We start from the raw sequence: 21,560 nt of genomic DNA, 5'->3' as shown, positions 1-21,560 counted from the left end.
ACCGTTTTTCAATTCCTCATCGATCCATGGAGACTTACAGTATTTTAACAGGTTCATGTTTATCAATAATTGGAAGAAGATATTTCATAAATTCATGAAATGCAGCGCCTGGATGCATCTTATTGATCACATCAGATCAACAAATATCTTTTACATCATCTACATAAGGGTCACAGCAACATACTTTATATGATCTCTTGTACACTATTTTAGGCCCAGCTGTTGGAACCTTGATTCTCCTAGATATAGCCACTATATTGTGATCACTGCATCCAATGGATATGGGTACAGCTTTAGAACAGAGTTCTACAGTATTTGTAGAAATGCGACCTATACATGTGGATGATCTTGTTACTGTAGTGTTTGTAAAAACCCTGGTAGGTTAATTAATAACCTGAACTAGATTACAGGCACTGGTTACAGTGAGAAACTACCTCTTGAGTGGACAGCTTGATGAAAACCATTCAATATTCAGGTCCAAAAGAAAGTAGACCTCTCTGTTTACATCACGTACACCATCTAGCATTTCACACACATGATTTAGATAATGACTTGTAGCCCTTGGTGGCCAAACACTGTTAACACTTGACATGGGTTAAGGCAGGGTTATTTGAACCAGCTGTGTACTGCTAGGGCAAAAACCAAAATGTGACCCAAGTGGGGCCCCAGGACCATGTTTGGGAAACTCTAGGTTAAGGAAGGATCACACAGAAAATAACATCCAGATCCGCAGGAAGTATCAGCCTATGAGCAAACGTTCCAAAAAATGAAGGTGGCAGTGAATCACCAACCTTGGCTTAATGCCTGTTCAAACAACACAATCCAGGTGGCAGTATGCACCCTTTCAGTTTGTTTAGCGAGTGTCAATCAACTAATAGAAATAGAAGACAAAGAAATGTACTACTTTAAAATGGAGATAAGCCTCAATGGTGCTGCCCATGCTGTCACAGAAGCCATAATGGCAAAGGTGTACTCTCTATCCAACTATGTTCTACATTTGCAGGTAAAAGCCGCTCTCCCACTGACTCATTGAAAAACTTTCAGAAATGTGCCACCGTGGTTTTACTCAATACCCCATGTTGATCTTAGCCTGATTGAAGAAAGGAAACAGTGGTGTGAAGAAGATAATGTAGGAACAGTACTGGATCAATACATTAGTAATCAGTTGTATTATTATTGTCTTGCAGTGTATACAGATGGTTCAAAGGATCCCACAGGAGCAGGTGTATTCATTCCTGACTTTAATTAATGGAAGAGACGAACATGATTTATCTGTCTATGCAACAGAAGTGGTTGTGATAATTGTTGGATTGCCATGGATAGAGGAGGTGCAACCAAGAAGAGTAGTAATATGTTGGGACTGCATCAATTTGATGTAGTTTAAGATCTATAAAGTCAGAACATGAGAATTTAGGATTATAAATAATGCTGCTGTTGTTGGGGTTATTGGAATTGGTATTGAAATACAGTTATGTTGGATTAGGGCTCATACAGGAGTGTATGGAAATGATATAGTGGATATAATAGCGACCCGTGAAAAATAATATTGTGGATATACAGGTGCAGTTGGGTAGAGGGGAAATTAAAACATTGATTCTGAAAAATGGGTTAGATTGCTGGCATAGACAATGAGATGAAAGTAGAATGGGCAAACATTTTTATAGTACAACGAAATCTGTACGGGATATAGTGTCATATAATGGAGATGAAAGGGAGGAATTGACGTTGTGTAATTAGGGTTTACGGGATTTAATTCATCTTTGAAATGGATGGAATCATGGTACTGGAATGTGTAATGGCTGTATGGTAGAGGAAACGGTTGAACATGTATTATTATTATTTTTTAAATGTATGACGTAGAAAGTGAGATGTTCTTTGAAAGGGTCAGAGAGGTTAAATAAAGTTTAAATACAAATATATATAAAGAATAAAGAGAGGTTGGACGGACATGGGGAGAGGCTGGTATTTTGTGTGGGGGTGATGGGAGTGATGAGGTTTGTTGGGAATTGTATTTTATTTTATTAGAAGTGTAGGGCTAGTTAAGAGAATATAATGTTAAAGTTACAAAGAGCTCCCGAGTGACGCAGTGGTCTAAGACACTGCATCTCAGTGCTAGTGGCGTCACCCTGGTTCGATTCCAGGCTGTATCACAACTGGCCATGATTGGGAGTCCCATAGGGCGGTGCGCAATTGGCCCAGTATCGTCTGGGTTAGGGTTTCGCCGGGGAAGGCCGTCATTGTAAATAAGAAACTGACTTGCCTAGTTAAAAAAAGGTTAAATAAATAAAAGATAGGTTGTGACTGAACTCACACTCTAGTACAGTAGGTGGCGGTGTATGCACCTGCCAGTTCGTTGTGAAGAAGAACTGTTTCAGAGAAGTGAAACTGAATGTGACTATTCTCAGTGTTTTTAAGGACAGTGACCATGGCAGAGGCCTGTATTTCAGTGTCCCTGGATGAGTTTAGTTGCTCAATCTGTCTGGATTTACTGAACGATCCGGTGACTATTCCATGTGGACACAGCTACTGTAAAGTTTGTATTAAGGGTCACTGGGATCAGGATGATCAAAAGCTTATCTACAGCTGCCCTCAATGCAGACAGACCTTTACCCCAAGGCCTGTCCTGAGCAGAAACAACATGCTAACCGAACTAGTGGGGAAACTGAAGAAAACAGGACACGAAGTTTCCCCTTCTCTGCCGTATGCTGGACCTGGAGATGTGCCATGTGACATCTGTACTGGTAAACAACACAGAGCAGTGAAGTCCTGTTTGGTGTGTCTGGCCTCGTACTGCGAGACTCACATTCAGCTCCACTATGAGTCAACAGCGTTGAAGAAACATAGTCTGTGTAAAGCCTCCACGCAACTAAAGGAGAGGATCTGCCCTCACCATGGCAAACTGTTGGAGGTCTACTGCTGCACTGATCAACAATGCATTTGTTATCAGTGTGCAATAGATCAACACAGAGGTCATGAAACTGTTGTAGCTCCTGCTGAAAGGGCAAAGAAACAGGTATGCCCAACTGCCAGAAAGCTTTTGTCTTTCAGTGTGATCTTGTTGTTGTTGTTGTTGTCGTCACAGCATTAACACTATCAAATAGGGTTTGATATGTATATTCACAGGAACAGGTGAGGAAGGTACAAAGGGAATGTCAGCAGAAAATCAAGAAGAGGGAAACTGTGATGCTGGACTTGCGAAACATGATGGGTTCTGTCAAGGTAAGTTTTGACCTGGAAAATATGGAAACATTAAAGGACAAAACACATAGCAAAGAGAAACGTCTAAAAGCAGAGGGTGGCTGCAGTGTGTCAGGATATCAACAGACAATCATGTAATGAATTCTAATGTACTAGTCAAAGCTTTTAATGAACTGTTCGTCAGCACAGGCTGTTGTCGGTAAACATGTCAGGGGCATTTCTTGGCTCATTTCCGGGTGGCTCTCCTGTAGTTAGATTAGCAGAGAAATTAGTCACTCAACCTGTTTCTCACTGTGGGCAACAGGTTCATGGAGCTCAAGTAGAGCCATATTTTCAATGCTAAAATAAAAGCACAGAATGTTTTCAGGAATTATTCAAACTTACAACCAGGTACATTGTGAACCGCAACAATGTAGGTTGTAAACAAGTACATTACGTTGGCGGCTTCAATTACATTTCTACTTTCTGAATTCCCTATCAGTGCTCCGCACAGGAAGCTGTGGTGGACAGTGAGAGGACCTTCACTGAGCTGATCCGCTTCATTGAGAGAAGAAGCTCTGAGGTGAGAGAGATGATCAAAGCTAAGGAGAGGGATATAGTGAGCGAGACTGAAGGACTTCTAGATACCCTGGAGAAGGACAATGTTGAACTGAGGAAGATTGATGCCAACATTATACTGCTGACACAGACAGAGGATCACATCCATTTCCTCCAGGTACTGCAGCATTAGTAACTCTCAGAACCATGTTAGAAATATATGTACCATCCTGCATCTCTCTTTTATTTCTGTTTGAATCTAGAGCTGCAAGACTCTATTCGCCCCCCTTGGATTTGAAGACATACCTAGGATTCCTGTTGGTCATGAAGTATATTTTCAGAAAGTTAAGATGTCCACCTCTACACTGAAAGAAAAACTAGAGGATGTCTGCTCAGAGGAACTGGGGAAGGTCTCTAAAACAGGTACTTATTAAATATGACTCAATGTGTCTCTTAATGGATTGTTCTGTGTAGAAGATAATTCCATTCTCTAGACAGCTGAGGATGTGTACAGTATATTCTGTAGGTAGCAAAGCTCAGACAGTGAAAATGTACATTGTCTACAGTCTCCACTAGGACACTACCAGTGGCTCAACATTGATGTATTTTGTTTTCTGCTCTCTGTCTCTCTCTACTTATATCTCTCTATCTCTCTCTAATCTTTGGATCTGGTCTAGATATAACTGGCAATCTTGCCAGTGAGGATTCAGTAGAACAGAACCTGGTAAGTGCCTACTGTAGTTGCGTTGTAGTACCTTCTAAAAGGAATATTGCCAGTTATATTTTGCCATGTCACCCATATCTCTCCTAAAGGGCTTGAAGGAAACCATGCAAGCTGAAGATCCACAGTTGCAGAAGCTGTTTTTCCCTATGTGTCACATCCTGGACAGGCTGACTCCTAAGAACTTCAGGGAGTTGATGGTGGTAGTGACTGAGCTCACCATTGACACAGAAGCCAAGCTGAAGGGCATCATTGACCTCATATATGAGAGGGCCATTGCACACCCTGCCTGCTCTGCGGTCTACGCCAACTTGTGCCGCTGCCTAATGGGGGTAAGTCTGCAACTGTGTTTGTGCCTGTCTCCCATTGTCTTAACTCTTGTTTGCCAAATGTGAGGACCACTTAAAACATTGATTCACAGGCATTTTGACTTTTGTAACATCCTTTTTACTCTTCAGCTCAAAGTGCCAAGGTCATGTAATCCGGGAGTGACTTTGAATTTCCGTAAATTACTGCTGAATCGATGCCAGTCTGAGTTTGAGAATAATACATCTGAGCTCTTTGGAGGAAAGCAGAAGGAGCTGGACACCACCACAAAGGTACAATAACATATTTTAGGGAGTAGCTTAAACTGACATCTTGTGATCTTGGAAAAAGTTCTGGATCTCTTGGTTTAACAACTAAGGGGTTGGATTGACAGTTGCTAGTTCCTAGCTCTGATTTCACTACAGTATGTGTGTCATTAAAACAAATGTTCCTTGGTTACTCCATAGACAGAACACACTGAACACATATTTGAGATACAGTATACGACATCGGAACTTGCTCCTTACATTGCAGTGGAAATAAATTGTGTTATTCCCAATTAAATTCCCATAAAGTGCTTAAAGAAACTCTGATGCAGCTTGTGAAGCTTGTCCAAACCTTCCAGGGGGAGGTCAGCCAGCGACTGGAGGAGGAGCCGGAGGAGGCCAAGGCCATGTGGTGCAGACGGTCTCTAGGCAACATCAGATTCATTTGCGAGTTGTTCCAGTTGAAGATACTTACAGAAGCCATTATGCACGATTGCATCGTAAAGCTTGCAAAGCTTGGCGACGATAACTCTCTGGAGAGTCTGTGCATAATGCTCCCCACCATCGGCAAGGGCTCAGAGAAGGCCAGGGTACAGCACTGTATTTATTTATTGATGTGATCTGTTATATTTCTATGAGTACAGTACAGTGCATTTTAATTCCAAATGATTGGATAGATCAATCCAATAGATTCAGATCTACAAATCAGTCAACTACATTCACTTGGCCTGTCTATACTTCCACAGCCCAGAATGGATCAGTACTACAACGCGATTGTGAAGATTGTGAAGAATAGGACAACCTCCCCCAGAATCCGCTATATGCTGCAGGATGTGCTGGACCTCCGAAAGGTATGACCAGTAATCCCTCAACCTCGTTTAACGTCTACATTAAAAAATGTTGTTTGCTTGCCTATTTGTCTTGCAAAAAAATAGCAAGCCATAGTACAGTTTGTATGCATCAATTGTAGGAATTGCAGTCCTTCAATACTGATTATTGTATTGCGTGATGACAAGGGTGATGTAATGTTTCTCTCTGTATGTATGTTTTCTGGTCTCTAGCTTCATCTGTAGTAGGGGAGAACATGTGCACAGGACAAGATGGAAACACACACACACACACACATCTATATGTTATAAGAGTGAATACATGTATTGGATATAATTATTTGTGAAATTAAATATGATAATGTAAGACTATTTGCTGTTGATATATACAATTAAACTGAAATTAAACATGTATTCCCTACAATATGTATATTACCTGAAAGTGTCTGTAGTTCTATATCAGAGTTCTGTGTAACCTGGTTTACCAAGATATCAGCAGAAATAATGATTTGCATGAAACAGACATTAATATATGTGTTCATTTGACCAGGTAAATAGGCTAAGAGAAACCAGTCTATTTTACAGCAATAACACGGGGAAAGAGTTCTAGGGGAGAGGAGAGGGGTTATAATCTACAAATTATCATTATAATCATACAATTTTTATTATACTGTATGTGATGGAAGGATCAACTTCCTGGTAATGTACAGTCGTGGCCAAAAGTTTTGAGAATGACACAAATATTAATTTTCACAAAGTTTGCTGCGTCAGTGTCTTTAGATATTTTTGTCAGATGTTACTATGGAATACTGAAGTATAATTATAAGCATTTCATAAGTGCCAACGGCTTTTTATTGCCAATTACATGAAGTTGATGCAAAGAGTCAGTATTTGCAGTGTTGACCCTTCTTTTTCAAGACCTCTGCAATCCGCCCTGGCATGCTGTCAATTAACTTCTGGGCCACATCCTGACTGATGGCAGCCCATTCTTGCATAATCAGTGCTTGGAATTTGTCAGAATTTGTGGGGTTTTGTTTGTCCTCTCGCCTATTGAGGATTGTCCACAAGTTCTCAATGGGATAGAGGTCTGGGGAGTTTCCTGGACAGGGACCCAAAATATAGATGTTTTGCTTTTGCCTTATGGCAAGGTGCTCCATCATGCTGGAAAAGGCATTGTTTGTCAACAAACTGTTCCTGGATGGTTGGGAGAAGTTGCTCTCGGAGGATGTGTTAGTGTCATTCTTTATTCATGGCTGTGTTCTTAGGCAAAATTGTGAGTGAGCCCACTCCCTTGGCTAAGAAGCAACCCTACACATGAATGGTCTCAGGATGCTTTACTGTTGGCATGACATAGGACTGATGGTTGCACTCACCTTGTCTTCTCCAGACAAGCTTTTTTCCGGATGCCCCAAACAATCGGAAAGGGGATTCATCAGAGAAAATGTCCAGTCCTCAGCAGTCCAATCCCTGTACCCTTTGTAAAATATCAGTCTGTCCCTGATGTTTTTCCTGGAGAGAAGTGGCTTCTTTGCTGCCCTTCTTGACACCAGGCCATCCTCCATAAGTCTTCACCTCACTGTGTGTGCACTCACACCTGCCTGCTGCCATTCCTGAGCAAGCTCTGTACTGGTGGTTCCCCGATCCCGCAATGAATCAACTTTTTAAAATGTATTTTACCTTTATTTAACTAGGTAAGTCAGTTAAGAACAAATTCTTATTTACAATGACGGCCTAGGAACAGTGGGTTAACTGCCTGTTCAGGGGCAGAACGACAGATTTGTACCTTGTCAGCTTGGGGGTTTGAACTTGCAACCTTCCGGATACTAGTCCAACGCTCTAACCACTAAGTTACCCTGCCGCCCCAGGAGGCGGTCCTGTTGCTTGCTGGACTTTCTTGGGCACCGTGAAGCCTTCTTCACAACAATTCTCAATTCAACCACTCTCCTTGAAATTCTTGATGATCCGAAAAATGGTTGATTTAGGTGCAATCTTACTGGCAGCAATATCCTTGCCCGTGAAGCCCTTTTTGTGCAAAGCAATGATGACGGCACGCGTTTCCTTGCAGGTAACCATGTTTGACAGAGGAAGAACAATGATTCCAAGCACCACCCTCCTTTTGAAGCTTCAAGTCTGTTATTCGAACTCAATCAACATGACAGAGTGATCTCCAGCCTTGTCCTCGTCAACACTCACACCTGTGTTAACGAGAGAATCACTGACATGATGTCAGCTGGTCCTTTTGTGGTAGGGCTGAAATGCAGTGGAAATGTTTTTTGGGGGATTCAGTTCATTTGCACAGCAATTAATTGCAATTCATCTCATCACTCTTCATAACATTCTGGAGTGTATGCAAATTTCCATCATACAAACTGAGGTAGCAGACTTTGTGAAAACTCATTTTTGTGTCATTCTCAAAACTTTTGGCCACGACTGTATGATTGAAACAGAGTACAAGGCTGGGGTGGGGATTGAAACCATAGCTCGCATACAAACAAGACAATTAACACCATCTCCTGGCCACTAAGTGATACTGCACACACCGTATGTTGATTGGCAATCCACCCCTTTTCCAGCCTTAAAATAAATATAAGTAAATTCAAAAATCTTATCTTTATGTATTCATATGATATATGTGTGCTCGCCCCTGTCCCTGCATATGGTAAGTGTCCTTCCCCAGAGTCCTTTTCCTGCCCTCTGTGTGGAGACGGTTGTAATGAGAGTCATGCGGGCCATCTGTCTGTGGTAAGAAAAGGCCTAGTTTATTCCCTCAGACCAGCTCTATGGGTTAGGATAGGGCTGTGTCTGTCTTGGGAGCCCAGCCCCTCAGGTTTCTTAGTTGCCAAGGGAGGAGGGTAATGTCCACTGCACAACCCCAGGACACTGCTACTGTGCAGGGAGGGAAATGAACACCACTCCTATGGACATCCAGATGTTGTGGAACTAACTGTTCATCAACTCATCAATGTTTGTGTCCCTTCTTATGCAGTGGTAAGCGCTTCTTGGTCTTTGTCTGGTTTTTATGTATTTCTATTGAATATGTTTGACATGATTACTAATTTATTACCATGTTATTGTTTCCTGTTGATTTATTCTAATCGTAGGTAAGGTATTTGTGTTGAGTTGGTGAGTTTGAACTGTACTTTACTTCATGAGTGATAAGAAAATGGATGATTAACTTTTAACCAAAAAAATGACCAAAACAACAAAAAAATAATCATTCATCAGCCTTATTTTGAGTGTCTGTGCTTGATGGACTGTTTACCCTTACATCTACTGTAAACAGCTGAAAGACAACCACCTTTATGACAGGACACAAAGACAGTGGGAAGAGACAGCCACATTCCCTTAGCTGATTAGATTTAACAGGCAACAAACCCAGTGTGTGTTCTCTTGAGAGTAGTGAGAGACGCAAGGAGCTCTGCCAGCCACTTGTAAACACTGTTACTCGACTAACCCAACTCATAAACCCTATCTCTAACTAAAGTCATACCCTCCGACATACCCTACCAACACCAACTCCTCACTATTACACACACTGACCAGAATCTTATACTACCGACCAAAAAATGTTAACCTGACACTATGTATGGACTGTTTGTATGTCTTTCTGCAAACTTCTAGTGGTTGACCTCTCCCCCATTGCACAAATCTGTTTCCTAGTAGTATAGCGTGAAATTATAATTCGAGTCACATTTGGGATAACACATGGGTTGTCTCTTCTTTTACCTCGCACTTGAGGTCACCAAGCATGCAAACACTAACACACAGATAGAGAGAGAGAAAGAGAGAGTTTGTTTGTTTGTTACCTATGCATAGTCATAGTCTTCGCCCCCACCTACATGTACAGATTACCTCAACTAGCCTGTACCCCTGCACACTGACTCGGTACCGGTTCCCCCTGTATATGGCCTCGTTATTCTTATTGTGTTACTTTTTATTATTACTTTTTATTTTAGCCTACTTGGTAAATATTTTCTTCTTCTTGAACTGCACTCTTGGTTAAGGGCTTGTAAGTAAGCATTTCATGGTAAAGTCTACACTTTAGGGCATGTCTCAAATAAAGTTTGATTTGATTTGGTCTCTTCATTGACTTCACACTCTTGATGTCAATTGATGTCACCAAGCACGTGCACACACATACACGCACTTCGTTACTCTCACTCACTATTTCTTTCTCTATTGACAGTGACAGGGCCTAACTCTGAAAGTAAGAGGGGTCTGGGGCGTACCTTGGAGAGCTCCATCCATGAGCTCTGAACACCATGACCTTTCAGAAGTCTTCGTCGACCTCTAGCATATTCCACATGCTCATATTATGTGAGTTATATTCAATAGTGCCTCCATAACCTGAGTGAAAGAACACCTTTATAGACATTGATCAATATATTCAAAGAGGTATTGTACTTGTGTTATTTTCTTTCATCAGGGTTTGTCATTGTCCTGTTTTGCACTGATGGTTTGACAGCTGGGATGGGGACGACACCTAACCTGAAACACATTGTGATTGGTCGATGTTACAGCTACATAACACTAGTTTGGCCTAATTCCAGGTAAAGTGTGGGTAAGACATGAAAAAGTAGGCAGTTTGACCGACTTAATGTCTTGACAAATCAAATGTATTTCTAACATAGAATCCCTTACGGAAAACCACATGATTTCACACATGTGGAAAATATCCTGATTTCACATGTGGAAAATAACATGATTTCACACTTGAAAAAGTGTTTGTGGAACATAGGCAAAATAGCCACCTTTTATAATAAAGTATTGCAGGCTAACAATAAAATACAATTGCTTACAGTTGCCAAAGAAAAATCAAATCAAATGTATTTATTTAGCCCTTCTTACATCAGCTGATATCTCAAAGTGCTGTACAGAAACCCAGCCTAAAACCCCAAGCAGCAAGCAATGCAGGTGTAGAAGCACAGTGGCTAGGAAAAACTCCATAGAAAGGCCAAAACCTGGTGGCCAGTCCTCTTCTGGCTGTGCCAGGTGGAGATGTACAAATGTTCATAAATGACCAGCATGGTCAAATAATAATAATCACAGTAGTTGTCGAGGGTGCAGCAAGTCAGCACCTCAGGAGTAAATGTCAGTTGGCTTTTCATAGCCGATCATTAAGAGTATCTCTACCGCTCCTGCTGTCTCTAGAGAGTTGAAAACAGCAGGTCTGGGAAAGGTAGCACGTCCGGTGAACAGGTCAGTGTTCCATAGCCACAGGCAGAACAGTTGAAACTGGAGCAGCAGCACGACCAGGTGGACTGGGGACAGCAAGGAGTCATCATGCCAGGTTGTCCTGAGGCATGGTCGTAGGCCTCAGGTCCTCTGAGAGAGAGAGAGAAAGAAAGAAAACCATTTGAAAGCACACATTTACTTTACCAGTAGAAATACTTTTTTGTTGTTGTGTTGTTATAAGTGAATTCATACTTTCTCATCTTCTGGACCCAGTCATTCGTTCGTTAGTTAGTTCGATATTTATGGACGCGACCCAGCCATTTGTTTTTTATGTTCCGTGGCAACGTTCTTATCCCTTGCTTGTTAGCTAGCCAGCTAGCTACGGCTAACACAGTCACAACCTTTGCAGGTAGAGTAACAGCAAAGTAGCTGTTTTCTGTTGACATTCATTTGGGTACATCCATAACAATGAGCTGATAATGGCTGATTTTGCCTGGCATAGGTAGAAAAGTGTTCCTTCTCGTCAGAACACTCAACACTTCATAATGAGGAGATCACATTGTTTTTCCAACACTAGGCTAGGAATTTGAACAATTGTTTGTTGCTAGCAAACCTGCCTATATGACAACCAAATTTTAAAATATCAGTTGCTGATAACAGCTGGTCAAACTAGAAACATGGAAGTACTTTACAGCATAGCGCCACTTGCGTCATGACTGCAACAGTAGGGACCAGATACATTCTTGTTCATCACTCACCACGTTAAGTCATCAGACACTCCCCCCCCCAAAATATGTCTATGCAAAAACAAATCAATGAAAGTCTCCGAGCAAAGTTTGTTCCTCGTAGGACCTGCATTTACAATGTATCTTATTCCGTTTTGTGTGGTTGTTGGTTTAGCATTCTGTAATTTTGTAGCAAGTACGGTCTGCATGTGTTGGCGCTTATTGCGTCATGATATATTTTCGAACTGTCCAGTTATCTGGTTTTAATGTCCATTCTAGAATTCCCTTTTAACCAATCATAAACGAGTATTCAATAATGCTGCGGTATGTTTAATTATAAACTGGGTGGTTCGAGCCCTGAATGCTGATTGGCTGACAGCCATGGTATATCAGACCGTATACCATGGGTATGACAAAACATTTATTTTTACTACTCTAATTACATTGGTAACCATTTTATAATAGCAATATGGCACCTTGGGGGTTTGTGGTATATGACCAATATACCATGGCTAAGGGCTGTATCCAGGCACTCTGCATATATCACACCCCCTTGTGCCTAATTGCTTAATTATAAACTGAGTGGTTCGAGCTCTGAATGTTGATTGGCTGACAGCCATAGTATATCAGATCGTATACCACTGGTATTACAAAACATGTATATTTACTGCTCTAATTACGTTGGTGGGCAGTTTATAATAGCAATAAGGCACCTTGGGGGTGTGTGATACATGGCCAATATCACACAGCTACAGGCTGTGTCCAGGCACTCTGTGCGTGTGTGTGTATGTGTGTTTGCCTGTGTCATGAACGCTGAGTGCAAACTGCTTCAGTATATTCATTTAATTGACCCTTCATTTTCATTGGAATGATCACAACGGTGCAATTCAAGTGCTCATAAAACATAAAAGTTTCACTATACCTCCATTACTGAGTAAGAAATGGGGTTCACAGTCACAGTCAATACATTCATTCGCGTGTGAGTTTTCGTCAACCTCTAACAATGAGCCTTTAAAGTACTTCCTCTTTCGGTACGGAGTTATGGTGGTTAATTTTTACTCTTATGACTCTATCAAAGCAGGCAAACTTTGAAGCAAGTCTGAAAACATGGTTACAGTAGTTAAAAGAAGTGCACAATATGTACATATGTACAATGAATGACAATAACCTCATGTGAAACCAGATGTCAATTTGTTAAAAGGACATGTCATCTCGCCACCTTCCACTCCGATGTAATTATACCGCAAATCAATCACATCAGTGGCCATGCAAAACAAACATAAAGCACCTACCTATAAGCACCTGCATATATACAGTTGAAGTCGGAAGTTTACATACAGCTTAGCCAAATGCATATAAACTCAGGGTTTCACAATTCTTGACATTTAATCCGAATAAAAATTGCCTGTCTTTAGGTCAGTTAAGATCATCACTTTATTTTAAGAATGTGAAATGTCAGAATAATAGCAGAGAGATTTATTTATTTCAGCTTTTATTTCTTTCATCACATTCCCAGTGGGTCAGAAGTTCACATACACCCAATTAGTATTTGGTAGCATTGCCTTTAAACTGTTTAACCTGGGTCAAATGTTTCGAGTAGCCTTCCACAAGCTTCCCACAATAAGTTGGGTGAATTTTGGCCCATTCCTTCTGACAGAACTGAGTCAGATTTGTAGGCCTTGCTCGCACACACTTTTTCAGTTCTGCCCACAAATGTTCTATAGGATTGAGGTCAGGGCTTTGTGAATGGCACTCCAATACATTGACTTTGTTGTCCTTAATTGACTTATGTTGTCCTTAAGTCATTTTGCCACAACTTTGGAAGTATGTTTGGGGTCATTGTCCATTTGGAAGACCCACTTACGACCAAGCTTTAACTTCATGACTTAAGTCTTGAGATGTTGCTTCAATATATCCACAAAATTTCCCCCCTCATGATGCCATCTATTTTGTGAAGTGCACCAGTCCCTCCTGCATCAAAGCACCCCCACAACATGATGCTGCCAACCCCGTGCTTCCCTGTTGGGATGATGTTCTTCGGTTCGCAAGCCTCCTCCTTTTTCCTCCAAACATAACGGTGGTCATTAGGGCCAAACGGTTCTATTTTTGCTTCATCAGACCAGAGGACATTTTCCCAAAAAGTACAATCTTGTCCCCATGTGCAGTTGCAAACCGTAGTCTGGCTTTTCATGGCAGTTTTGGAGCAGTGGCGTCTTCCTTGCTGAGAGGCCTTTCAGGTTAAGTCAATATAGGACTCGTTTTACTGTCGATATTGTCACGCCCTGACCTTAGAGAGCCTTTTTTATTCTCTATTTGGTTAGGTCAGTGTGTGACTTGGGTGGGCAAATCTATGTTTCTATTTCTTTGTTGGCCTAGTATGGATCCCAATCAAAGGCAGCTGTTTATCGTTGTCTCTGATTGGGGATCATACTTAAGGCAGCCCTTTCCCCCCTTCAGTTGTGGGATCTTGATTTTGTTAGTTGCTCTATAGCCTGCAGAAATTTTACGTTCATTTTTGTATTTTGTTGAAAGTAAGATGTTCGCCAACCACGCTGCACCTTGGTCTCATTCCAACAACGGGTGTAACAGATATAGATACTTTTGTACCTGTTTCCTCCAACATCCTCACAAGGTCCTTTGCTGTTGTTCTGGGATTAATTTGCACTTTTTGCACCAAAGTACGTTCATCTCTAGGAGACAGAACGTGTCTCCTTCCTGAGCAGTATGACGGCTGCGTGGTCCCATGGTGTTTATACTTGCGTACTATTGTTTGTACAGATGAACATGGTACCTTCAGGTGTTTGAAAATTGCTCCCAAGGATGAACCAGACTTGTGGAAGTCTACAATCTCTTTTCTGAGGTTTGGCTGATTTCTTTTGATTTTACCATGATGTCAAGCAAAGAGAAACTGAGTTTGAAGGTAGGGCTTGAAATACAGGTACACCTCCAATTGACTCAAATGACTCAAATGACGTCAATTAACCTATCAGAAGCTTCTAAAGCCATGACATCCTTTTCTGGAATTTTCCAAGCGGTTTAAAGGCACAGTCAACTTAGTGTATGTAAACTTCTGACCCACTGGAATTGTGATACAGTGAATTATAAGTGAAATAATCCGTCTGTGAACAATTTTTTGAATAATTACTTCTGTAAGTAGATGTCCTAACCCACTTGCCAAAATTATAGTTTGTTAAAAAGAAATTTGTGGATTGGTTGAAAAACTAGTTTTAATGGCCCACCATGTCTGTCATAGCCTCACAGGCAGAGAGAGAGGGCTGTATTGGAGAAGCGTGAGTGATGTCTCTGTACTTGCTGAGAACGAATATGTCACAGCTAAGCCCTTTCCTCCCTTCAGTTGTCCCTCCTCCTGTTAGAGAGTGATGGGTTAGCAACATAATGCGTGAGACGTAATGAGGAATTACAACACTGCTACATATAGCACCCTTTTGGACACTGTGATCCATCCATTTCCTCGAATCATAAATCTAATCAGGGCGTGAAAACAGAGGTAACCGATGTCTTCGGTCATAAAAGTTTAAAGGAGGCAGTGTAATTGGTAGTGCATCATAACGCTTTGGGCTCTGCACGACTTCCTGTGACAGATAATCCCACATTATACTCCCTTTCTCTGGGAGTTGGACTGTGTGTGTGCGTGCGCGCCTTTGGGCCTTATTGCTTAAATAACTTGGAGAAAATACACTTTATGACACTGTCATGAAGTATTATGACCACCATAATCATATAAGCCAGATAGGCCTATCACGAGCATGGCCATATGTCAGTCATCACTCAAAAGTAGTGTCTTGTCCTGCTCCTGACATTTGCTCCTGCATTCATCCCAGTCATCAGCAACAGAGCATTGGGGTACAGTAGGTACATGTCTGACATCAATGTGTGCACAATTACAATAATTTAATATGGTACATTTCAGAAAATGTTATATAACATACACATGAAGTTTTCAAGTAGGCTATGGTGTAATCTGCAATGCTTCGCCTTGTGTGGTAGGTCTTGTGGGATTTGACACTCTTATGTAGGTGTCATAACCAGACACAAAATAACTATCGTGGGAGGCTTTGTGGGTTTTAACACTCTTATTTAGGTGTCATAACCAGCCTTAAAATAATACATGTCACAACAGGCCTAAATATGTGTCACGACAGTGTTATGACTGTATGTTGACAGGTTAGTCAGTTGTACAACTGAATGTATTCAAATGAAATGTGTCTGAATCAGAGAGGAGTGGGGGGGCTGCCTTATAGTACAGCAGAGCTCGTGTCCTACTCCAGACCCCCCCCCCCCCCAACTGAATAGATAAGAACATTACATGGGCACACTGCTTACAAAACAGAGCTGAGCGCTCTCCCAGGCGGGCTCCGGCACTCTCCCAGGGTCGACCGCCCACCTGTCTATCTCTTCCCAAGTTCTATAGTCCAGATTCTGCTCCCAAGTCCAGAAATCCTGACACTGCTGCCTCTCCTGCTCCTGCCCGTGGTTCTGTAACGGCTTTCTTCCGTCGAAGGAGAGGAGGACCAAAATGCAGCGTAGTTTGTGTTCAACATGTTTAATCAAATACGATAACGTGAACAGTACACAAATAAAAAATAACTAACGTGGCATATCCCGAAACAGTCCTATGTGGTGCAGAGAACACAAAGACAGGAAACAACCACCCACAAACCCCAACACAAAACAAGCTGCCTAAATATGGTTCCCAATCAGAGACAATGACTAACACCTGCCTCTGATTGAGAACCATATCAGGCCATACATAGAACCTGACAAACTAGACACACAACATAGAATGCACACCCAGCTCACGTCCTGACCAACACTAAAACAAGGAAAACACAACAGAACTATGGTCAGAACGTGACAGTAACGTTTAATAAAAAACTGACACAGCTGTTGCATTAAGAACCAGTGTATCTTTAATTATATGTAAAACATGTATCTTTCATCAAAGTTTATGATGAGTATTGCTGTTATCTGGCATAGCTCCCTGCAATAACTCCGGATATTTTGGAGGCATTTCTGAACATGGCGTCAATGTAAACCGAGATTTGTGGATAAAAATATGCATATTATCGAACAAAACATAAATGTATTGTGTAACATGATGTCATATGAGTGTCATCTGATGAAGACTATCAAAGGTTAGTGATTCATTATCTCTAATTCTGCTTTTGTGACTATCCTTTGCTGGGAAAAATGGCTGTGTGTTTTTTGGGGGATTTGGTGGTGATCTAACATAAATATATGTTGTGTTTTCGCTGTAAAACATTTAAAAAATCGGACACGGTGGGTAGATAAACATCTTGTTAATCTTTCATTTGCTGTATTGGACTTGATAATGTGTGAAAGTTAAATATTTAAAAAATATATTTTTGAATATCCCGCGCTGCCTTTTCAGCGGAATGTTGTGTGGGGGGGTTGGCACTAGCGGAAACCCTAGCCACAAGATGTTTTAACACAGCGTGCATCCAACCCGGAAGCCAGCCGCACCAATGTGTCGGAGGAAACACCGTGAACCTGGCAACCTTGGTTAGCGAGCACTGCGCCCGGCCCGCCACAGGAGTCGCTGGTGCGCGATGAGACAAGGATATCCAATTTGACCACGAGGGCCTGATTGATGCAGTCTCCTCTGAACAGTTGATGTTGAGAGGTGTCTGTTACTTGAACTCTGTGAAGCATTGATTTGAGCTGCAATCTAAGGTGCAGTTAACTCAAATTAACTTATCCTCTGCAGCAGAGGTAACTCAGGACTTCCTTTCCTGGGGCGGTCCTCATGCGAGTCAGTTTCATCATTGCGCTTGATGTTTTTTGTGACTGCACTTGAAGAAACTTTAAAGATCCTGGAATTTTATGGCTTGACTGACCTTCATGTCTTAAGTAATGATTGATGTGAACTTGGTCTTTTACCAAATAGGGCTATATTCTGTATACCGCCCCTACCTTGTCACAACACAACTCAGCTCAAAAGCATTAAAAAGGAAATAAATTCCACAAATGTACTTTTAACAAGGCAGATCTGTTAATTGAAATGCATTCCAGGTGATTACCTCATGAAGCTGGTTGAGAGAATTCCAAGAGTGTGCAAAGTTGTCATCAAGGCAAAGGGTGGCTACTTTGAAGACTCTCAAATATTAAATATATTTTGATTTGTTTAACACTTGTTTGGTTACTACATGATTCCATATGTGTTATTTCATGGTACATGATTCCATATGTGTTATTTCATAGTTTTGATGTCTTCGCTATTATTCTACAATGTAGAAAATAGTAAAAATAAAGGAAAACCCTGGAATGAGTAGGTGTGTCCAAACTTTTGACTGGTACTGTAGGTAAAAGTGCTGTGTGTGTTACTGTAGCTATGACTGTGAGGAGATCTGGAGGGAGTTTGAGGAGGCTGTAATGAGGAAGTCTCGCTGTAATGTGAAGGTTAAGGACTACAAAAGGATGTTCCATGCCACACCACAGACTCTGACATGTGGTAAGGTGAGTATCACCATGGCAGCTCTGGATTCTTATCCGAAACAGGTGGGACCTGATCCTAGATCAGCATTCCTACCCTGTGACAATTTATGAGTACGGGCCCTGAATCCTCTGAGGATGTAACTGACTGTGTTGTGTTTTTGAGTATCTTTGATTTCTTGAGTATCTACTGTATGATTCCTCTGAGATCTAGTATCTGGTTTGTGCTTGTTGCCCTTGTGGTTTTTGTAGTTGCTGTTCTGGAGTAAGACCAGGGAGCTGATACACAGCTATGCAGCTGTAACACGTCGTTTCTGGACCCTGGAGGACACGCTGGTGGGATACATGTTCAATGACCTCATCTGGTGCGGACAGGAAGAGAAAGACAGAGGTAGGATTCATCATGATCTGAGAGAGCGAGAGAGAGAGAGAGAGAGAGAGAGAGAGAGAGAGAGAGAGAGAGAGAGAGAGAGAGAGAGAGAGAGAGAGAGAGAGAGAGAGAGAGAGAGAGAGATAGAGAGAGTTATGATTCCCCTCTTCACATTGTTCCCAAAAGAACTGAAGGAACAGTTGTTCCAGTGGGTGCCAAGCCATCACTCCAAAGCCCCTGATTTGGAGAGAGGTCACAATATGACAGGCTGGGGCTCTGTGGTTGACCACAGATGTAATGTTTGGGTCAGTGCTTACAGGAAGTTTAGACAGAGTGGGGGATATCGCACACATAGGGTGTGATGTAGAGCAGCTGTATCACAACGCCATGTGTTACACCCCCATCTCTGTGGTAAACTCTTCCAATTTTGCACCGGAGAGACCCCCCCCCCCCTGCTCTGCACACGAATCAAACAAGGTGAATGACTTTGCTTTTTTTTTAGAAGGATAATGTAATCTTCACAGCAGATGTCATTGACTTTGTCTCTGTGGTGGTTGTTATATGTAAAAAAAAATGGCTGTCTCTCTCTTATGAAGCTCCTTCATGTGTTTCTCTTTGTTAGGCTTTGATTTCAACTCTTGCCCAGAATGGTCAACGTGTGTTCACCATCCTGTCTATTCCTTGTGGAGACAAGCCTCACAAAACGTAAGCTCACTCACAAAATGGTAGCCTAAATGACATGAATGCCACTAATCTCAAGGCAATATTTTTGTGGTAGGAATGTGCCTTGTGATTTTGTGATACTGGGTGACTGCATGACATGTCTACTGTATATTGTGGACTATGTCTGGCTATGGTGGCCTCATCTCTGTATGTTTGCCAGTTTGCTGAAGCGGCATGTGGCAACATCACGGTGCTGCTCAATGGATCCATAGAGAATGCTTTCAACAGGAAAAGGTAAGGCGAAGACGTGACAGCCACTGACAGTACATAGTGGTCTAACAGGGGTAGTGATTGTTTCACTCTGGTCCTTTTCATCTTGTTCTAGCATGTTTGGGGGTGTGGAGCTGGACAGCCTGAACCCCAGAATGGTGGATCATGTCAACATCAAGGTGGTGGCCAACCTGGAGGGACCCTTCATGTGAGAATGACTGGGAATGCGTCCCAAATAGCACTCTATTCCCTACATAGAGCCCGTTTGGCCCTGGTCAAGAGTAATGCACCACATTGGGAATAGGGTGCCATTTGGAACAAACCCTAGATAAACACCCATGTTATGAACTGGGCATATCTTTCAATATCAACACAAAATAAGTTTATCTGTGCAAATGTCATGCAAATTATGTTATTGTCAAGTTGCATCAGATACAAACAGTTTGTCTACAATACACCAACCTTTAGAAATACTGTATGTTCCGTACTTTATATATATTCGTTCTCTCCTCCTTTAGAGAATCCTGCACTCAGGGTTCCATTGTGGATTTGATCAATGTCCTACAGACCAGAGGGTTCCGCTGGACCTGCACAGACAGTGACCTGTAAGTCACATCACCTATACATCACTTCCTCCTTCACTAAAACACAATTTGTTTTGAACATTTCGGTAACTTTCTAGTTTTCGGTATGCTTGCTGAAAACTAGAATGCTTGCTGAAAGCAAAGCAAACTTTAGCCACTGTTCATACGTATTATTATTATTTGCCATCTGCTGGAACCTCTAGCGCCAAAACCGTAAAAGCTACCAACACCAAAGCAATTTTAAACGTCCAGACTACCACCGATTGTCATGTGTGCTCCCTGTCTGGCCTCTAGGTCACCAGGCTGCTCATTATGGCCACACCTGTCACCATCGTTACGCGCATCAGCACATAATGACACTCACCTGGACTCCATCACTTCTCTGATTACCTGCCCTATATATGTCACTCCCTTTGGTTCCTTCTCCAGGTGTCGTTGTTTCTGTTTCAGTTTCATGTCTGTGTGTTGTTTGTGTTTCTTGTTTTGTATTATGTTTCGTTCATTTATTAAATTGTTCACTCCCTGAACTTGCTTTCCGACTCCCAGCGCACACGTTACAGAATGACGCCTCACCAAAGGGAAGCATCAGAGTTTTTTAGTTTTTGTGTTGAGGTGATGTCTGGTCCGGGAGTCAGAACCGGCGTTACCTGGGAGGCCTCAGCTGGTTTGTAGGATTCCCATAACTCAGCGGGTTCGATGGGTTCCCCTGCCTTTGCTGGCTCGACGGGTTTCCATACCCCAGTGGGATCGACAGGCTGTGATGCCTCAGCGGGCTCAATAGGCTCCCATGCCTCAGCGGGCTCAATAGGCTCCCATGCCTCAGCTAGGTGAACAGGTTCCCGTGCCTCGACCAAGGCAGCCAGGGAGGCCTCAGCCGGCTCATCTGGCTCTCACGCCTCAGCCGGTTCATCAGGTTTCTTGCGCCTCAGAAGAGGGGACCGGTCCGCTCCTGATCCCTGGGATCGTCCCTGTGGTTGGCGTCCTGCGGCTAGAGCCTCACGCCTGGGTGGGGGTAATGTCACGTATGCTCTCTCCAGTGCTTTAGGTCGCCATGCTCCCGTGCCTCTGCGGGATCGACAGAGTAACAGAGTTTCTGGAAAACTTGGGAATTTTGGGAAAGTGAACAGAACCCTAAACACTATAGAGTGCACATTGTTATTTTGAATCTTCATGTCTCCTCACAGAACTCTGATGATCCTCCAGTGCATCCAGAACCCTCAACAGTTCTCCTGCCTGCCCTGTGCTAACAGCCTACTGCACAGACAGAGGCCACATCTATAGATGGGTTACATCCACCCTAAAAATACTACCCCCATAGTAGGCTGTCACTTTTCAGTGCATTATACTCTATCCAAGTTGTCTTTAGATAAACACACATTTTGCTGTTTGTTTACTATGTCTGTTGATTTTAACTGAAATAAAGACAGATTCATTATATTTATGT

At 42.2% G+C, this 21,560-nt stretch overlaps 2 protein-coding genes across 4 annotated transcripts; both read left to right on the top strand.

The window, feature by feature from the left end:
* Positions 1–2,382: 2,382 nt before the first annotated feature.
* LOC124039172 (E3 ubiquitin/ISG15 ligase TRIM25-like) lies at positions 2,383–6,290 on the top strand. 2 transcript variants are annotated; one of them, XM_046355078.1, is made up of 10 exons: positions 2,383–3,013; positions 3,124–3,219; positions 3,680–3,913; positions 3,999–4,158; positions 4,413–4,459; positions 4,549–4,788; positions 4,915–5,055; positions 5,361–5,618; positions 5,775–5,879; positions 6,090–6,290. In XM_046355078.1, exons 1-10 carry the CDS (start codon positions 2,426–2,428, stop codon positions 6,099–6,101), a joined length of 1,881 nt encoding a protein of 626 aa, XP_046211034.1. In that variant the 5' UTR covers positions 2,383–2,425; the 3' UTR covers positions 6,102–6,290. The 2 variants fall into 2 exon arrangements, with proteins under 2 accessions (XP_046211034.1, XP_046211035.1); XM_046355079.1 differs by having other exon boundaries at positions 2,385–3,013; positions 5,388–5,618.
* Positions 6,291–8,170: 1,880 nt separating this feature from the next.
* LOC124039735 (ADP-ribosyl cyclase/cyclic ADP-ribose hydrolase 1-like) lies at positions 8,171–21,560 on the top strand. 2 transcript variants are annotated; one of them, XM_046356023.1, is made up of 10 exons: positions 8,171–8,843; positions 10,042–10,172; positions 10,282–10,405; positions 18,127–18,253; positions 18,482–18,620; positions 19,222–19,304; positions 19,483–19,556; positions 19,648–19,740; positions 20,051–20,137; positions 21,301–21,560. In XM_046356023.1, the coding sequence occupies exons 2-10, from the start codon at positions 10,118–10,120 to the stop codon at positions 21,395–21,397; spliced, it is 879 nt and encodes a 292-aa protein (XP_046211979.1). In that variant the 5' UTR covers positions 8,171–8,843; positions 10,042–10,117; the 3' UTR covers positions 21,398–21,560. The 2 variants fall into 2 exon arrangements, with proteins under 2 accessions (XP_046211979.1, XP_046211980.1); XM_046356024.1 differs by lacking the exons at positions 10,042–10,172; positions 10,282–10,405.

The sequence above is a fragment of the Oncorhynchus gorbuscha genome, linkage group LG07 (genome assembly GCF_021184085.1).
Source record: "Oncorhynchus gorbuscha isolate QuinsamMale2020 ecotype Even-year linkage group LG07, OgorEven_v1.0, whole genome shotgun sequence".
Taxonomy (NCBI): domain Eukaryota; kingdom Metazoa; phylum Chordata; class Actinopteri; order Salmoniformes; family Salmonidae; genus Oncorhynchus; species Oncorhynchus gorbuscha.
This window is presented reverse-complemented; position numbering and strand designations above follow the sequence as displayed.